We start from the raw sequence: 20346 nt of genomic DNA, 5'->3' as shown, positions 1-20346 counted from the left end.
AAGCAAGTTTTAAATGTTCTCTAGGTAAATATGAAGTAATAAAGTCCAAAGTAAATAAACCGATTGTTAATTCATTTATGGGTATTTAACAATTTATTATGCTGATATGGCGCCTATTACTAGTCGGTATACTTTACTTCTTTGTTAAGTGGTCAAGTGTTATTGAAATAATGGGCTAAAGTTAATTAGGTAATTGTCTATCAGACTAGACATTCTTATTGCGGTATAGGCAATATTGTTCAAGTACTGATAGGTATTTTACAGAAATATTTTATTTGCACTTCTTCTATTGGTATTCTGTCACATAGTCACTGCCAAATAACATTTAATGCTTTAAATCATTATCGTTGTCATCATCAAACTATCTCTACATAAAAGTAGGGCACATGTCTGGTCACAAAATGTGGAGGATTTACCAGTTACGTACCCTGGTAGTCTACTGTTATATTTATTTGATTGTTTATCTATCTACTTAATAGTTGGTTCACTATCTGCTTAATAGTTGGTTCCTGAAACGCACACATCTTTAAAATTACCTATTCTTAGATACTAATATCGATCTTCAGTATGCAAAACCTGAATTAATACCATAAGGCTGCCGTTACTCTTAAGGATTAAGTCTACTTTGGATACTAGGATACAAGGACAGCTGATCATGCGCATGTTTCTAGGTACTCGCTTTTTTGTCCGTGGTCCCGACAAAAGGCGCCCATAGGAACATCGTGGGGTTTTAGCCGGTAGGAATCCTGTCATATCCATATCCTCTCCGCTGCCCCTGCAGCTGAGAGGAATCCATGTACGGTTTTCCCACGAAAGAATGGTACTCGTTTTCTACAATTTCGCTCGCGTAAATCATGTTTTACATAACAACATCCCGTGGGATTAAAAATAGATAATGTAGAGTAGATAGCTCGTCAAATCTATAAAATTAGTGTCGGTTCAAGTTTTTGTTATGGGCCTGGAGAATTAGACGGACAGTTATATTTAATGATTAATAAATAGGATTGTATATTACCTTTTTTTGCAAATAAATAATAGAATTAATCAAAATTAAGTTCTTGCCTTATCATATTAAATTTGCTGATTACATAAATACATTTTTAAAATATTAACTTAATTATTTTTTAAGAATATTATCAAACCAACTATAGCCATAAACCAGCTTATAAGTTAATATGTATAAATGAAAATAAAATGGAACTTACTTCATGAGGTCATATTTCTTTTTAGCGGCAACTAAAGGAGACATCTTCCACTTCCCTCTGGGTATGTACTAATGTTCTCGAATACTGTTAGCTCACAGGCTTGGCTAATATATTATGTCGTCAAACCTCCATACCCCTCCCATTTGACAATTTGCTAATTTTTCAGTCGTTTACTCGTTATTATCACCTTACATTTACAATAATTGCGCGTCTCTACCATAATCAGAACTACAAATCCACGTATTGCTGACATCCTTATAAATAAACTTCGCTTAATGATTTACTAATCTTTTGAGGATGTTATATAACTACATTTTTTATATTATGATTTGTAGGTAGGTACACATACAATTTGCGAGCAATAAATATCTACTCAATATCTAAATTTAAATCATATAGTTTAGTCAATAAAATATAATTTATTACTGTATAAAAATATTATTTTAAAAATCGAATGAATCAATAGCATCTACTCTTATTTTCCAAATTATCAAGTAGTTTTAGGGGATCAAGAGAAAACTTTCAACTTCTCTATCACGTGCGGCATTTCAGGAGAATAGAGGATAGAGCCAAAGCTCACACTTCCGCATGTGGGAAGAGAGAGGGAGGGTATGTCGGCTAATTAATATGGTAAATAGTATGTTTCTATAGAAAATTTTGACGACATCCACCTAATTTGATAACTAATATTTTATTCCATCTTTTATTAACCGACAAATTTTATTTTATTATTCCTTTACTAAGCAGATGACTAGCAAAAGGCCTATTGTAATCACAAGATGTCGTAGTGAGATTAGACAACGGAAGTTTAGAAAGATACTAACTACTCTTGGGGTATACACCAGAAACAATAAGAAACAGGAGACATCGCGTCAGTATGGAAGTATGTAATATTTATTTACTTTTACACAGTATCAATCCTTTGAATCAGGAGGTGTAAGCACAAGCTCTGTCTGGTTTTCTGGGGAGTTTAAATAATTGCTATCTAAAAATATTTTTATTAAAAGTAGGCATACATTATATCGTAAAGGTTTACCTAAAATCTTAATGTCAATGCTATATTGATATAGTTGAAAACACATTTTTTAATTTGCGTTAGATTAGCAAGTATTTTTAAAGATAGGTGTTTCCAGGCCAAGTGGGGATGAAGATAAATAAAATAACAATTTATTATTATTATTTTACTTGCTTACATACTAAAGTCAATAATTATTTTACAAAAAGTTAAGTGAATTCGAATATTTATATAATGCATATCACAAAGTTCGAAGGAGGCGTCGAGTCCACATTAATAAAGAAATAAGGTAAAAATATAAAAATAAACTAAAGCAGGGCGCGGCGAGCGCATGCGAGGGGGCGCTCGCGGCGCCCTCGCCCGGCGGTCCTCCGGCGGCGCGCTGGAACCCAGAGAGAAGAGCCGCCACCGCCCGGCGCCGGCGGAGGAGCGGGGCGCGGACTAGGAGCTCAGCGCTGGAACAGCGGGTTGGGGAAGTCGGGCGGGTGCGGCAGCGGCGCGGGCGGCGGGCGCGCGCGGCGCCACGCCACCAGCCAGCACGCCACGGCCGCCGCCACCGCCACCAGCGCCAGCAGCGCCGTCAGCGCCAGCGCCACGGCCAGCCCCGCGGCCGACACGCACACGTCGCCCGCGCCGCCCGCCGCGCCGCCCGCGCCGCCCGCGCCGCCCGACCCGTCGCGCTGCCGGGCGATCTGCGACGGGTTGCGCCGCTCCAGCGTCAGGATCTGGTTGGACTCGACGGTCACCTCCTCGCGCAGTTGGCCCATTAGAGGGCCATCGCCGTCGATCGAACGTTTTCTTCGCTTGCCGAAAGCGTCGAAACCTCGGCAGTTAACCTGAGAACGTCGAGGGTTAGTTTAGTGTATGAATACACATTAATAAATTAAATTGTTGTTTGTCAAATTTTGTATTCTTACCGGTTGACACTTTCCGAAGCAAACGCGTATATTACATTGGAATCGAATATTGTCGCTGCTGGGGAACTTGAAGGCGTTAAAGGAGGCCCGAAGCGCGCTACCGTCTTCGCTACGCTCCCATTCGCCAAATATCGCAGCATCCGTTGCGCAGCCATCTGCATCCGTTACCGTGTATTCATTTTCTATATTGGTCGAAACTTCACTCGTCTTTGCAATACAGCTTCGTGCGAAACCACCGTAGATACCTAAAAAAAAGATGTGAATTAAGATGTCATGTCATGTCAATCAATGAAAAGTTCGTGAAAATGAAAGTATCTATGTATTATCATCCGTGTCTACATACTCGATGGTTGGACGTCGACTTGAAGGACGAGGTTTTCTCCAATTTCCGCAGAGCTAACTTCATCTCCGCTGCGGGACACGATTCTCATGGAGCAGGTCGGCGGCGGGCCGGTGTTGGCGATGGTGCCGGCCGTCGTCAACATGGACACGTTGAACGCCAATGTAACATTTTGTTCCCCGGTCTGGTAGATGCATTTTATGTGGAATGCTTTGGCGTTTGTTGTCACAAGTTTTGGATGCCTCTGCATGACCAGTACAAAGCTGGCTAGTCCCTGCAGCAAAAAAATCAATGATGAGCAAAAATGTACCTACATTGTAAATTTACCATGAAATATAGGCAAAAATGGCAATATTGATTTTTTCTTTTTCAGAAATAGGTAGATTCAGATTTCGATTTGGATAGGCATTTAATATATTTATGATATTTAATAATTTAATAAATATGAATATTTATATTTTTCAAACGTAAACGTAATAGATAAGAAAATACTTACATTTACATGTACGAGTCCACAGTCACCGAAATAAACTGTAAAATCGACAGGGCTTTCTTGATGTTCCGATGTTTGCACGACCAGTCTGCACCGTTCGTCTTTACTGTAGCCCTTTACGTATAATACACCGTTGAAGTCCTTAATTTTCAAGCTGACTTTCACTCCGTCGGCCAAACAGTGTACCTAATAAATGAACCAGTATGTTAATTATCAATCGTAAAAAAATACTGTAATTACTATTTTATAATCATACGAATATGCTGAGTATTTCTGTGAGCTAGCTCTTACCTGCATGTCCGGTAGCGGGAAGTCGGTACGATAGTTGATGTCCGGAGTGCTACAGTAAAGCCTTGGGTTGCCGACGTAACCAGTTATGCAGGTACAACGCGATCGGTGTCCAGAGGCCTCGCAAGTGGCGTACATTCCACAGGGTTCAGCTTCGCACGCGTCCACGCACTTCCCGTTGACACAGGCGGCGCGGTCGTGGCAGTCAGTGTCGGCGCGACAGCCGATGGGCGCGCACGTGTCCCCGCGCAGCACAAGGCCGCGCGTCACGTCGCACACGCAGCGCCCGCGAGCGTCTACTACGCGGCCCTCGGTTTCGAGGCAAGGCACGCAGTCGCCGTTCACGTCTACACCTTGTCCCTCGATACATGTAGTTGTTGGAGCTGAAAAATATGTTTATTATGGTTTGCCACATTATACACCTACATTTTTCAATAAAAGAAAATGGTTGTTTTATTTTTTGAACTTACTTTTATATGGCGTGCATTCCACGAGGGCGTTTCCTTTGTAACCGGCTAGACATTCGCAGATCATAGTTCTAACGGGAAGCGTGTTTTCAACCTTGCACTCTGCGCTTACACCGCACGGCTTCGTTTCTAGGCAGGGGTTCACGCATTTTGCATTTAGACAGGCAGTATTCGAAGGGCAGTCAACGTCAGCGTTACAGCGTGGTTCAGTTTTGTTGCAGCCCTTATCGGTGCTCTCGTAACCGGGCGGGCACACGCAATAGACTTCGTGAAGGTGTACTCTGCATTCAGCTGGCTCATTGCAGCTTGAAGTCGTGCATGGTTCTACACATTTCGAGTTAATACATGATTTATCCGTCGGGCAGTCGCTGTTGGCACGGCAACTGATAGGTGTACATGCGACGGACGGGTTCCCCACGCTGCCGATCTTGCAGCGACACGACGCACGGTGATCTATACCGTAACATTCAGCGGATTGTCCACAGAGATCAGGTTCGACTGTGCAGGCGGGAATACACCGGTTGTTGATACATGTTTCGTCGTCTGCGCACTGCGTGCTGGCTTGACATATTACGTCATAGCATCCAGTTCGTGGATCACCAATGTATCCTGGTCTACAAGCGCACACAGGTTTGTGGTCCTTTATTTGACAGTCAGAATTAGGCCCACATTGGCACGGGTTCTTACAGATGGAAGTAACACAAGCGTGATTCGATGTGCAATCATTATCAATTTCACAGGCAACATCCGATACTGGTGTCGACGGGCGACACACGCCTCCACCACTGCTGACATATCCCGGAGGACAGGTGCATAACATTGTGCGAACTGGCAGTGTCGATGACACTTCGCATTGTGCTGGTGTGGTACACGGTTGTACAGCAGTGCATGGATTCACACATTTCGAAGATAAGCAGGCCAATTTTGATGGACAGTCTCCGTCTACATAGCACTCTGGTATGAATTGCGGCCTACATTCTACGTAAGGACTACCAGTGAAGCCTCGCTCACATTTACAAACCGCAATATGATTTCGTACAAGACAAACAGCGTTGTTTCCGCATATGTCCCGGCCGTGACAGGGGTTGACGCATCTATGAGCGTGACATTGTTTGTCTTGCGGGCAGTCGCCGTTAGATCTACATTCGACAGGATTACAACCCGAGAACGCATCTCCTTCAAATCCTGAACGGCAACGACATAGAGGGTGGTTTCTCTCTACGTAACACTCTGCATTCGGTCCACAAGTACTGTTCAACAAGCAAGGGCTAACGCAATTGCCATTAATACAGGCTTGCTGTGATTCACATTCCGAATCCGATCGGCAGCCGACTATGCGACATGCAAGGTAAGGATTTCCGTCGAAGCCTTCGCGACACGAGCATACAGGCCTGTGATCGCGAACGTAGCATTCAGCATTTTCTCCGCAATTGCACGGGTTTCGACAAATTCTGTTTACGCACGATTCTTGGTCATTACAGTCGTGATCTGTCGAGCAGCTCATTGATGGGAGCTGCGCTGGCTTACAATTGCCACCCTCTTCGGGAACGTATCCCTCAGGGCAGCGACATATCAAAGTACGGAATGGTATACTATCAGAAACTGAGCATCGGGAGTTTCCAGTGCATGGTTTCAACTCTGAACAAGCTTCGCGGCATTCATCTCTAAGACAAGCGTGGGCACTGGGACAGTCGCTATCCATTCGACATTCTGGTTCGCCTATTACTTCAACTTTCATGCATTGTGTTAGAGGATCGCCAAGTGGAAGTGCTGGTGGGCATTTACAGGCAGCGGCATGGTTTCGAGCATAACAAACGGCATTGTTGGCGCATGGATTGCCAGCATCGATGGAACAGGCATTAAGGCACACTCCTCTCAGACAAACGCTATCGTCGTTACAATCGGAGTCGACTTCGCATTGGGATGCTTGACATTTAGTGTATGGGTTTCCGGTTGTTCCACTCGGACAGCGGCAATTGGCTCGATGAGATTGGCCGTAACACTCAGCACTAATAGCGCAAGGTGCTTCCACTACACAAGGACTTACGCAGGCGCCATTATAGCACATGTCGCTGTCAGAACATTCGCTGTCCGTTGTGCACCCAACTGAAATAAAGTAGATATTTTAATAATGATGTCGATATAAGTTTTATATAAACCATGTTAATATTTATCTTGCAAATGCAACCTACCTTTCGTACATCCAACATATGGGTTTCCTGAGAATCCACGCTCACAGAAGCAAACCGGGTGGTGTCTGACTACAGAACATTCTGCGTTTGTGCCACAATTACAAGGGCTGGCACAAGCACCGTTTATGCAAGCCTGCGATAACGGGCATTCCGAATTTGCCTTGCATCCAACCGGAACGACAGACTTGTCAGATGCTGAAAATAATAAATTCGTGTTAAATTATAGCCGTTAAATTGTTTCATTGTTTTAATTGTTTTTATTTTGTAATTAGAATACTAACGAGGAACACATCGTGTTAATGCGTCGCCTGTGTATCCGTTGGGGCAGTTGCACAGCGGCTTATGGTCGATGACGCGACAAAGTGCACCTACTCCGCACGCGTTTACACACGGGTTGGTACATATACGTTCGCGGCACGTCTGCTCAGGGCTGCACTCATCATCGCTGTAGCACTCCCACACAGTTGGTTGGCGTGGTTCTGTAGGAAAGTTTACAATTTAGTATGACTTAAAATAATTATAGATGATAAGCATACATATGTTCTATCAAACATGTTTATATCTTACCTGTGTTACATTCCACCCGTGGGTTTCCATTATAACCAGGTGGACAAGAGCAACGCGAAACGTGGTCAATAGATTCACAGAGGGCATTTCGTCCGCAAGGAGCAGCTCTGCACGCTTCCACGCAGCTGCCGCGGTGGCATGTGTGAGTGTTGGGGCAGTCCGAATCAGCAGTGCACTCTCCTTCAGGTGGCGATCGGCATCCGCTATCTGGTGCTACGCGGCCTCCGTCTGGACATACGCAAGCGACTGCGCGTAGTGGCAGGAAGTCTACCGTTTTGCAAAGTAAGCCTGGTTCACATGGGTTGCTCTGACAGAGGTCAGTACAGCGAGCATTTACGCATGCCAGAGGCGAGGGACAGTCCGAGTCTACCGTACATTCATTAGTAAATTGCACTGTAGCGCATCCGCGTAGGTATGGGTCTCCCGATTGGCCAGGTGGGCACGCGCATACGGGTCGATGGTCGGACGCAGTGCATGTGGCTCCAGGCGCGCATGAGCTATCCGTGCACGCTGGCTGGCATACGCGATTAAGTCGGTTGCAAATTTGTTCATTGCTGCAATCTTCGTTATAGTGGCACTGGACGGAGACGCAGGCGCGGCGCGGGTCGCCCTGCGAGCCGGCCGGGCAGCGGCACGTGGCGGCATGCGCCACCGGCTCGCACACGGCGTCGCGGCCGCACGGCGAGCCGATTGTGCACGGGTCTTGGCAGTATCCGTTGATGCAGGCCTTGTCAAATGGACAGTCGGTGTCTGCTGTGCATTCAGCTGTAAATATAATGAAAATATTACGATCGAATTTCGTAGAGCTAGGATAAATTTACAAAAATAAATATTTATGTGGATAAAAAGAATAGGCCATTCCCATTATTACTTTCTTGTCAGTAACAAAGTGAACTTATTTCATTTAAAAAATAGATATTTTGCAGTAAGAATAAATCTAAAAGTAATTCTTTTCAAACAGCTGCCATAGCCAAATTAGGTGGCCTCATTTTTTGTCCACTAGTATAAGTGACTATAAATATTTATTTATTATTATGAAAATACAATGAAGCCAATTAAAACCAATATCAACTAACGTGTGTAACAATTGCGCGTGGGGTCGCCGGCGGTGCCGGGCGGGCAGCGGCAGCGCGCGCGGTGCGCGGACGCGTCGCACAGCGCGCCCGCGCCGCACGCGCCCGCGCACGCCGACACGCAGCGCCGCGACACGCACGCCTCCGCCGAACCGCACTGCGCGTCCGACGTACATGTGGTGCCGTCAGAAACTGGCGAAAAATAACATGTCAGTTACATACAGCTCTGTTGATTGCTAATGTTTATTAATTTTAGAGGTATATATTTAAATTTTAATTGAGAGCAATACTCTAATAATAATATATAATTTGTTTTAAAAATACACATAACTCTATAATACCACATATTACATTGGATCTACTTTCGATTATTTTTTGCATAAGCATTTTTCAATATATAACCTATCTCACCACTATTTTTATTAAATTAAATTTAAAATAAATAAATTAGATTTGTATTACAAAGAAACGAACATTCAAAGAAAACAACGAAAGATGTCACTAGTTTTAGTTAACCAGTGCAAAGACAAGTACTCACCAGGAACGCAAGCAACGTTGGGGTTGCCCTGGAGCGGGGGTACGCAAGTGCACTGCGCGCGGTGTGCGCTGGCGCGGCACTCGGCGCCCACGCCGCACGTGCCCTGCGCGCACACAGGCGAGCAGCGACCGTCTAGACAACGCTCCTCGTCGCCGCACTCCGTGTCCGAACTGCATTGCCCTTCTGTATTAACAGAAAAGTTTACATAAGCAAAATCAAATTCGTAAGTTCTATTGAGATGCGCCGCTTGATATATGATTGATTTCATTTCAGGGCGTGTCGGATCGAGTCTTAGGAAGTTACATAACAAGTTTCACGTGATGAACGCATGACAACGGTATATCTACATTTTTAAGAAGATATATTTAATAATATAATGTTTAATACTAGATTTCTTGTAAAAACTGTACAAATGAACCGCTTCATCAATATATTTAAATAGTGCTGGTAATAAAAGTGTCGGATTATTGTATAATAACTGATCTCACCACTGCCCATTTGCCCCACTGAAATAATATTTACCTACTGTGTGTTGTACACTTTTCACCATTTAAGAAATGTAATAATTTAATATTACACATAAGGATAGACAGAAGTGCCCAACCAAGCTCAGTCCAATCTTAAAATAAACTAAGACACAAAGAATGGACTATAGTATTTACATATCAAAACACAAGGTGTATGTACACGTATTGGTGAAGAATGCGAAAAAACCTTACAAATCAATTCACTTTCCTGGCAGTCCATTTTTTGTCAATTTTGTTGTTTTATGTGGCCACAAATTACTTCATAGAAATCATTTAGGTCTTATTCTACACAATAAGTATCATAATTTAGTAAGGACGACCATAACAAATCAGCTGAAAAAGAACTCACTATACGTTAAAATATTGGTTATATATAATTTCTCAATAAGAAATAATATTAAATATATTTTGTTTAATTGATACTTACTAGGACTGCACTGTACAGATGCATCGCCGGTTAAGGGCGGAGGGCATTCACATACAAGGGTACGGAACGGCAACGTATTAGCAACACGACAAACCGCCCGTGCTCCACATGATGTTTTTTCGCAAGGGTTTCTACATTTTCCTTGTAAGCAGGCTCTATCAGGTCCACATTCTACGTCACTCTCACATTCCACATCATCTGAAACTATAACAAAAATATCGTAAATATATGTTTTAACTATTAAATTTTAGCGACAAAATTCCATTGTAATATTAAGTACCTGGTCGACATTCAATCTTGGGATTGCCTTGGGTGCCACGTGGGCACTCGCAAGTAGGAGCATGGCGTACTACCGTGCAAAGAGCTCCTTGAGCGCAAGCTCCGGGACAAGGGTTTTGGCAGGTATTTCCTCTGCACGACAACCATGCTGGACAGTCGTCGTCGATAGTACATTCGTCCCTTGTACAAGTCGTCCACGGGTTACCGCGAGCGCCGCTGTCGCACTCACACGACGCGACGTGCCCGCGAGCCACGCAATGAGCTTCACTTCCACAACGTATTCTTGAACATACTTTGACGCATGAGCCGCTTTCGCAACTTTCGTCATCCGGGCAGTCGTTGTTACTGCGACATTGTACTGTAAGAACGAGTTTTTTATAATGCTTGTTTAATATTTGAAATTAATTAAAACAGAAAACACAAAGTACTCAAGTTTACCTGAATAACAAGCCGTGTAAGCGTTTCCTTCGTAGCCAGGTAAACATGCGCATAGGGCTCGGTGTTGCTTGCCTATACATCTTGCATTTAAGCCACAGTTGGTAGGTCCGCACACGGGCGAGCACCGTGAGTCGATGCACGCAACGTTATCTGCACACTGTTCGTCCCTTTCGCATTCTGGTACCGGTGGTGCTGGTGTAACGATCGTTATACGTTCGCAGCGGACGAAAGGATAGCCTGTATACCCGGCTGGACATGAGCACACGGCATTATGCCGGACACCCGTGCAAATTGCGTTTATACCGCACGCATTAATACAAGGATCGGAACATTTCCTGTTGATACACGATCGATCGCCGGGGCAATCGTCGTTGACTATGCATTCGGGATAGGTGCAGAAGCCGTCTCGGCACGTTCCGTGAGGACCGCACGGGTTAGAATCACATGGATCGAAAACGGTTGGTGAGGTTGGTCGTGTTTCTGTAACAGACAGTACATTTTACAATAATACTCGTATATCTACAAAATAATACAAATAAACATATTGTATATCTATAAAATTAAAAAATAATGTAATAAAATGCGACATACCACTAGGTCTGCAATCAAGGAACGGATCGCCTGTGGTGGAAGGCGGGCACGAGCAGATAGGGGCGTGATCAAACACGCGGCACATGGCGCCGTTTCCGCAAGCGCCGAGGCACGGGTCTACACACTTGCTGCGCACACACGCGCGGTCTCGCGGGCACTCGGAGCTGACCACACATTCTGGCCGACAGCCGGACGAGCCCGCGTCGCCGCTCGTACCGCTCGGGCACGAACATACCGCCTTGTCGCCGGCCACGGAGCACAATGCACCCGGACCACATGGAGATGGCGAACATGGGGGCGCTGCAATCAAATATCAGTTACAGTTGCCATGTCTATTCATTATTCGACTCAATAAAGTTAAATAAACTTTTTTATTGTAATTTATTTTTTACATTTAAAATAAAACCCACCTGAGGCAATAACTTCACATCTTTCAAATGCGTTTCCTCGCGTTCCCGGTGGACAAGAGCATAGCGGTATGTGGTTAACGGTCTCGCACTCGGCTCCAACTCCGCAGGTACCTTGACAAGGATCGCGGCAATGTGAGCGCATACAGGCTCGTGTTGGTGAACAATCTGAATCGGCCACACACTCGGGGCGACATCCACTGTAGGGGTCTCCGCGTAATCCGGGCTCACATTCGCACGACGCACTAGTTCCTCTCGTGCGACAGATCGCACCTGGGCCGCAAGGTGAAGGAGTGCATGGATCGTTCAATGGTGGTTTAGCTGTGAAATATTAGTTACTAATTAATAAACGTTTTAAGATTGGCTGAGTCGGGTCTTAGCAAGTATAAGAAGCGCTTTTCCATAAGCGTTTGATTTTATCACGGATGAGGAACGAACAGCTCACTTATTTTCACTAGTAAAACCCATGCCTAAGTTTTAAAAGCGAAAAGAAGCTCGCGCGTTCGCTACGTTCACGGAAGTCAAATTCAAGTAACGCGAGGACGATCAACGATATATTTGTAACAAAAGCAATCTTCCTTATATGTCTTACGAATTGTCTCGATGGGCCGACATTCTATAAGAGGATTTCCAGAAGTGGTTGGGGGACAACTGCAGCGGGGTTCGTGGGCGACTGGTGTGCATTGCGCGCCTTGACCGCAAGCTCCTGGGCAAGGATCTACGCAACGTTGTCTCAAACACATGAGCTTCCAGTCACAGTCGCTAGAACTCTGACACTCGTAGCGACAGAAGGGAGGTGCTCCGAAGAAGCCTGGCCGACAGCGACATTTGCCGTCGATGCAGTCTGCATTCGGTCCGCATTCTGGACACGGTGATTTACTCTTGGGCTCAGACTCGAGCTCTGTTAAATGAACAATAAAATAAGTTATTATTATAGGATCAAATCAAGTGAGTAGGTAATTTCAGCATTCATAAACCTCAATAATCGTGCTGAGAATTATATACATTTATCTAATATACCTGTAAGTAACATAAGAAATTTAAGTTACGTAGTTTACACGTAAACTTATGATTTAATAAAGTAATATATAGAGAACGCTCTACATGTTTACAATTAGAATCTTCATAAGCATAAACATTTCATATACATTAGGACATTAGGATTTACTATACTTATTATCAAAAAGATAGTAATTTACCTGGTCGACAACGAACAAATGGATCTCCAGTATAACCTCGCGGGCAAGTGCAAATAGGTGAGTGCAACCTCGTCCTACACTCCGCGAACGATCCGCACGCGCCGGGGCACGGGTCTTGGCACTTGGTGTTCCTGCAGGCGCGCTCGGGCGGGCAGTCGCCGTGCGCGCGGCACTCGGGCCGGCACGCGGGCGGCTCCGCGAACATCGCCGGCCGGCACGAGCAGTGCGCCACTGTACCGTCCGCACGACATATTGTGTTCGGTCCGCAGGGGTTCGGTGAGCACGGATCCGTTACGATTGGTGCTATGAAGTAAACGTAAAAAAATAGGTTATAAACCCACTACATACCACGTAACTTACGTCATATTTTAAGGCAACTCAATTTCCATAAAAATAAGGAAACGATATTGCCAATCATACTAAATAGATTGGTATTCCCCTGACGACTTTTTTAATATAGGTATTTAGTCGAACTAAAAGTGAACTTATGTAGGTAAATTGTGAACATAAGTATGTGTGTCGTATAATTAATGGTATGTACAGTATCTTAACGGGGTTTAGTTTCTTACCTAAGACTCGGTGACAAGCAATAAATGGATCTCCCTTAAGTGGTGCTGGACATTCACAGATGGCGATGTGGTTGTATACATTACAAATAGCGTCTATGCCGCAGGCGTCCTTGCATGGATTGATACATTTGTAGTTAATGCAAGCTTGTTGTTTTTGACAGTCGTTGTCGCTGGTACACTCGGGTCGGCATTCAATGTAAGCGTTCCCGTGATAGCCTGGGATGCAAGAGCAAGTTCCATTGTCACATCTTGCATTGATTCCACATGGATTATTGGCACATGGTTCTTCATATAAGGGTGGTAAGGTTTCTGAAATAAAAATATTTTTAAAATTATTTAGGCCTTATAACGGCAAAACCAAAGACTGATAGAGAAAAATAATACAAGTTTAACATATAAAATTAATTACCTCTGACAATATTGCAACCCACGAAGGGATCGCCACGGAAATCAGGTATACAAGTGCAAATAGCGAGGTGATTCATTGCTCGGCATTCCGTATTGGCACCACAAGAGCCTAAGCATGGGTCCACACATTTCTCTCGAAGACACGCTTTGTTGTTAGGACAGTCTTCGTTGATCGAACATTCTGGAGCGCATCGCGGTGGTACTCCCATGTAACCTGGGTTGCAGCTACACATAGGCGATCCGTTGCAATCTCTACAGATAGCAAATGGACCACAAGGGCTAGGTTCACAAGGCGAAGATGGTCTTTCCGGGGCCTTGAATTCCTTTGTGCATCTAACAAACGGATCTCCAGTAAAACCTGAGAGGCATGTGCAATAAGGACTATGGCGGTGTACCCGACACTCTGCGTTATCTCCGCAGGTACCCACACAAGGGTCGATACACTTTTGTTTGACGCATGCCTTATTTAATGGGCATTCCGAGTTCGTTACACACTCTGGTCGACAATTAGGCGGGCTTCCCGAATATTCCGGCAAGCAAGTGCATGAAGCTTGATCGTTTATGGGTTTACAGGTACTATACGGTCCACAGGGTGATGGATTGCATGGATTTGTCGGTTTTTCTGTAATATAAAAACATGTGTTATAACGTGAACTGATAGTTACTTGTTAGAAATTAAATTTGAAGTTATATGTAAAATGTATTTACCTTCTCTTAGGACACATTGGTTATATGGATCGCCCACGTAAGGTGACAAGCAAGTACACTTCGGAACATGGTTAACTACTTGGCATTGAGCATTTGTTCCACATAGCCCGGGGCATGGATCTTGGCACTTGTTGTTGATGCAAACTAGATTTTGTGTACAATCGGAACTGAGAAGACATTCCGGTCTGCATCCCTCGTAGGGGTTTCCGAAGTATCCGTTAAGACACATGCAGCTTCCAGCGTTATCACGCTCTTGACATATTGCGTTTGGACCGCATGGGTTTGGCGAGCATGGTCTTATGATTGTCGGTCTTGGTGCAGGGGCTGAAAATACATCAAAAATTTTAAAATTACAATTCGAATGCTCGATAACTATTGTTTTAAACTTATACAACTTCTTTTATATATATTTTTTATTATGTACTTTAAATTACCTTTGATGGGATAACAACTATCAAACGCGTCTCCCTCGTATCCGACTTGACATCTACATTGGGGTGAGTGGCTTATAACACGACACTCTGCATTCAGTCCACACGCACCAACGCACGGATCCGAACACTTGGTGTTAATGCAGGATTTATCAGAACTACAGTCATTGTTTGAAATACATTCCGGTCGGCAATACGGAGGCGCTCCAATGTAACCACTAACACAAGAGCAGGAAGGAGATTCACCCGCAACCCTGCATAATGAGTTAGGACCACATGGTGAAGGCTCACATGGGGATTTCTTTTCTACTGGTTCGCCTGAAAACAAAAAGATGATAAAACAAAACATATCTAACCATACCCTACACTAATATATTGTAACAAGAAGGCATTGTTATTAAAAGAGATTTAACTTTGTTTAGTTGAAAAATAAGAACAAATTCATATCAAATAATTAAAGGAGTAGTACCTTAAAAAGTTACATTGTTTTTTTTATTAAACTTATATGACCGAATTAAGTTTGTATAATAATACTTACGTTCGATAATTCTACATTGCGTGAACGGATCACCGGTGTAACCGTTGCGACAATAGCATATAGGTTTGTGATAATGAACTCTACATTCAGCGCCGAGGCCGCATGCGCCTTGGCAGGGGTCAACACATTTCTGGTTGGAACATGACAGTAAGCTTGTGCAATCAGAATCCACTAAACATTCTGGTCTGCATGAAGGCGGAACTCCAATGTAGCCGGTTAAGCAGGAACAAGTGGCCTGATCGTATATGATGCGACAAGTGCTGTATGGACCGCATGGGGATGGTTCACATGGATTCTTCTTTTCGGGCACTGCAAAAAAAAATATGATTTACATAAATAAAAATATGTAACTTTAGATAATGTTTTTGTCACATGCTATTATACGACTGTACGTTTATTACTAAAGTTACGATTCTATTAGGTAGGTAATATAAGTTATGTATCATATCAAATCGTATTGTAAAAAGTATAATTACTACAGATATTGTGTATGTTGTCTTTAATGAAAGATAATGTTAAAAATACGTAGCAAGTATTTACCTGTGACTGGAGTACATGAGAAGAACGGACTTCCCGTCGTGTTCATTGGACAACTACACATAGGGATATGATTGTAGACTTCACACAAAGCTCCTTCTCCGCACAATTTAATGCACGGGTTAACACATCTATTGTTGACACAGGCCAGATTCTGAGCACAGTCGGAATTGTGTGTGCATTCAGGGCGACAGCTCATGTATGGGTTACCAAAGTAATTTGGTCTACATGTGCAACGGCCGTCGAGGCAATCAGCGTTCGCTCCGCAGGGGCTTGGGTTGCAATTATCATATACGGTAGGTACAGGTTCTGAAACAAAATTTAAAAATATTACCCAACATTTCAAAATATTAATCAAAATCTTAAAATGCGTCTACCAATGACAGAGAATGTAATTAATAGGTAAATGTACGCACCTATATGCTCTTTAATGTAACAATTTTCGAACGGATTTCCTGTGTATCCTTCCATACAACTGCATATAGCGGAATGTTGGTACACTTGACACACAGTCTGAATACCACATGAGCCGGGACAGGGGTCTTGACACTTGTAATTTACACAGGCTTTGGAACTGGGACAATCCGAATTGACGGTACATTCCACTCTGCAGTTAGGAGGTAATCCCATATAATTGTCCAAACAAGTACACATTGGTATTTTATTGACCACCTGGCATAAAGAATTAGGTCCACATGGAGATGGGGAACAAGGATTGATTTCTGGAGACGGCAATTCTGAAATTTAAACAATATTTTTAATGTTGTATAACTACATGTCGTATTATACAAATTTAAATGTGTACAAGTATATTTCTTACTTTCAATAACGGTACATCTAATGAATGGGTCTCCTACGTAGTTCTGACGACAACTGCAAATCGGTGCGTGGTTCACAACCCGACATTCGGCGTCGAGTCCGCAGACGCCAATACATGGGTCTACGCACTTTTGACGCACACAACTCTTAGTCGGTTCACATTCAGAGTTGACAGTACATTGCGGGCGACAACTAGGTGGAGATCCGAAGTATTCGGGCATGCATGAGCATGATACTAATCCATTATTTTCTTTGCATACCGAATTAGGCCCGCAAGGATTTGGTGAACATGGGTTTACAGGTTTAGGTGCTGAAAAAAATATAAGAAGTTAATTTAAATTTTATAAAATATACCATTTAACATATATATCATTGTAAGGACAAACCAACCTGGCTCATTGATGATTGCATGACAATATGTGTACGCGTCACCGGTGTATCCAGGCGCACAGGTGCAAGATGGTAAATGATTGATCACTTGGCATAGAGCTGTTGTACCGCACACTCCTGGGCACGGATCTTGACACTTATTCATGAGACAAGCCTCGTTAAATGGACAATCGGTGTTGACTACACATTCGGGTCTGCAAGATTCATAAGGATCGCCGAAGTAGCCAACCTCACAAACACATGTTGCGGCGCCGTTAGAAGATATTTTACAGCGAGCATTGCTGCCACAAGGTGACGGTTGGCACGGGTCTTGGGGTTTTACGACTTGCGGTATACGGTAACAAGACGTGAATGGGTCGCCTGTGTAACCATCTTGGCATGAACACATACTAGTATGAAGACGCACCGCACACACTGTATTTAGGCCACACGAGCCAATGCAAGGATCAGCGCATTTGTAATTGATGCAAGCCTTGTCTGATGAACAATCGTCGCTCGTTGTGCACTCCCGGCGACAGTTTGGTGGTGATCCCTCGAATGTAGGTTGACAAGTACATATATAAGAATCTCCCGTGGGAGTAGGTGTGCATAAACCATTCGGTCCACACGGAGATGGTACACATGGATTGCTTGGTGGCTCTTCTACTTGAACTGTAAAATTAAAACATTGATTAAAATAAATCTTATGAAACATTTTTTTTTATTTTGATTTTAATCCTTAATTTTAAATAAATGAATTACCGTAACATTGACTGAATGGAGATCCGGTGTATCTTGGTGGGCATGAACAAATAGGGTTGTGATTATTAACATTGCATATGGCATTGTGTCCACACGAGCCCGGGCAAGGATCTTGGCATTTCCTATTTATGCACGCTTGAGATTGAATACAGTCAGTACTTTGGATGCATTCGGGTCTGCAGCTTGGTGGATTGCCGATAAAACCTTGAATACATGAACAAACAGCTTGGCTGTTGACTTCTCTGCAAATACTGTTAGGTCCGCAAGGTGACGGGTCGCAAGGCTTCGCTGCAGGTTCTGAAATAAAATTTTCTAGTTGTAGTAACTTCTTATAATCATGTATTTATATTTAAAATTTTTAATGAAAATATTATTGTAACACGTACTTTCTATTTTGGTGCATTGAACGAACGCGTTTCCAGTCATGCCACTGGGGCAGCTGCACACAGCGACGTGGTTGTAAACGTTGCACTCGGCGTTAAAGCCGCACATATCTCGGCACGGGTCCACGCACTTTGAGCGCAAGCATGCCTTGTCGATGGGACAGTCTGTGCTGAGGACGCACTCTGGCCGACATCCAAAGTATGGATCACCCTGATATTCGGGCAAGCATGTGCATTCACCATTATTACATTGTGCATTTGCTCCACAGGGCGATGGATGACACGGGTCAATCTTCTGAGGCGGTTCTAAAATAAAAATGAATAATTAGAAACAATTTGGCCTTTTTAGTTGCTGTAAAATACTAATAATATTAAATTACCAGTAATATTTAAAACTAGTAATTTATGAAGAAAATAATCTTTTACCTGGTGGCTTAATGGTGCATACGGCAAATGGATCACCTTGGTATCCACTGGGACACGAGCACATGGGCACATGGTTAACAACACTGCACAGTGCATTCAAACCACAAGAACCGAGACATGGGTTTTGACATTTCATGTTCATGCAAGCTTTGTCATTACTACAATCAGTGTTTACAATACATTCCGGTTTGCAGTTCGGTGGACTTCCGAAGAATCCAGGAATACAGCTACATGAGGGTATTCCGCCTACATCTCTACATTCCGCATTAAGTCCGCAAGGAGAAGGTACGCACGGATTGACTGGTTCCTTCACAATGGGTTCTATTTCTAACATTTCGTAACAAACAGTAAAGGGATCTCCTGTAAAGCCCTGTGCACAGGAACAGATCGGATTGTGTTTGATTACCCTACACTCTGAGTTTCTGCCACATCCTTTAGGACATGGAGATATACATTTGAGGTTTTCACACGCTTTGTCTAAGGGGCATTCCGAACTTGTAACACATTCCGGTCGACAATCTGGTGGTGAGCCTTGGTAACCAGTCAAGCAGCTGCATATGGCTATATTATTTGTGGGTTTACATTGACTATTGGGTCCGCAAGGCGAAGGATTGCATGGATCTATTATTTCAGCTGCAACAAACATACGTCAATAAAATATTATATTATAGACCATAGTAAAGTAATATACAAAAATAAAACGTTAATAATCTTACCATGAGGTTTGAATGTACATATCCTGTATGGATCTCCATTATATTCGTTGGGACAACTGCAACTAGGTCTATGGTTGACGACGTTACATAGAGCGTTTAAGCCGCACGTGCCAGGGCACGGGTCTTGGCATTTATTTTGATGACATGCCAAGTTTGACGCACAATCTGAATTCTGCACACATTCTGGCTTACATGCGACGTACGGATCGCCGAAGTAACCTGGTATACAGGTGCACGAACCAACATTATTTTGTTCTCTACATTCAGCATTAGCGCCGCATGGAGATGGTACACAGGGCGTCGGTCGTTCTTGCAGGGCGTAAGAAACTTCAATTTTACACTGAAGGAATGGGTCCCCTGTGTAACCATTTTGGCATAAGCATATTGGTGTGTGGCTGACAACTCTACATTCCGCGTTCAAACCGCATGAGCCGGCGCATGGGTCTCGACATTTCCTATTAATGCACGCCATGGTTGTCGCACAATCAGTGTTACTTGTACATTCTGGGCGACATTGAGGTGGAGCTCCTATGAATTCGGCCATACATTTACATTCTGCGTTATCACCATTTTCTATACATTCTGAGTTGGGTCCACATGGTGAGGGTAAGCATGGGTTTACTTTTTCAGGTGGAACGGCAGCTGAAACATAAATTATTGTTAGTAAAAAGTACAAGGACACAGATAAAAAATATATAGGGAATAAGTCATAAAAAT

At 43.5% G+C, this 20346-nt stretch overlaps 1 protein-coding gene across 6 annotated transcripts in view; it reads right to left on the bottom strand.

The window, feature by feature from the left end:
* Positions 1–2371: 2371 nt before the first annotated feature.
* LOC140753454 (uncharacterized) overlaps positions 2372–20346 on the bottom strand; it is a 106348-nt gene continuing 88373 nt past the window's right edge. For all 6 annotated transcript variants that reach the window (XM_073088059.1, XM_073088061.1, XM_073088062.1 and 3 more), the window contains 31 exons: positions 19630–20271; positions 18914–19546; positions 18491–18793; positions 18105–18401; positions 17364–18014; positions 16975–17283; positions 16571–16891; positions 16158–16463; positions 15618–15926; positions 15083–15397; positions 14649–14972; positions 13942–14562; positions 13533–13841; positions 12964–13266; positions 12357–12665; positions 11768–12085; positions 11358–11657; positions 10767–11246; positions 10330–10686; positions 10050–10253; positions 9096–9278; positions 8561–8749; positions 7485–8249; positions 7199–7396; positions 6918–7112; positions 4729–6831; positions 4262–4641; positions 3974–4156; positions 3481–3751; positions 3138–3382; positions 2372–3056 (listed from right to left, as the gene is read on the bottom strand). In XM_073088059.1, coding sequence (XP_072944160.1) covers positions 2670–3056; positions 3138–3382; positions 3481–3751; positions 3974–4156; positions 4262–4641; positions 4729–6831; positions 6918–7112; positions 7199–7396; positions 7485–8249; positions 8561–8749; positions 9096–9278; positions 10050–10253; positions 10330–10686; positions 10767–11246; positions 11358–11657; positions 11768–12085; positions 12357–12665; positions 12964–13266; positions 13533–13841; positions 13942–14562; positions 14649–14972; positions 15083–15397; positions 15618–15926; positions 16158–16463; positions 16571–16891; positions 16975–17283; positions 17364–18014; positions 18105–18401; positions 18491–18793; positions 18914–19546; positions 19630–20271 — 12710 coding nt within the window. In that variant the 3' untranslated portion in view covers positions 2372–2669. The remainder of the gene's footprint in view (positions 3057–3137; positions 3383–3480; positions 3752–3973; positions 4157–4261; positions 4642–4728; positions 6832–6917; positions 7113–7198; positions 7397–7484; positions 8250–8560; positions 8750–9095; positions 9279–10049; positions 10254–10329; positions 10687–10766; positions 11247–11357; positions 11658–11767; positions 12086–12356; positions 12666–12963; positions 13267–13532; positions 13842–13941; positions 14563–14648; positions 14973–15082; positions 15398–15617; positions 15927–16157; positions 16464–16570; positions 16892–16974; positions 17284–17363; positions 18015–18104; positions 18402–18490; positions 18794–18913; positions 19547–19629; positions 20272–20346) is intronic.

Source organism: Epargyreus clarus, unplaced genomic scaffold (assembly GCF_041222505.1).
Source record: "Epargyreus clarus isolate Ecla_fem2 unplaced genomic scaffold, WU_Ecla_fem_2.2 ptg000026l, whole genome shotgun sequence".
NCBI classification, from domain to species: Eukaryota; Metazoa; Arthropoda; class Insecta; order Lepidoptera; family Hesperiidae; genus Epargyreus; species Epargyreus clarus.
The sequence above is the reverse complement of the archived record's forward strand: the minus strand, read 5'-3'. Positions and strand labels throughout refer to the sequence as shown.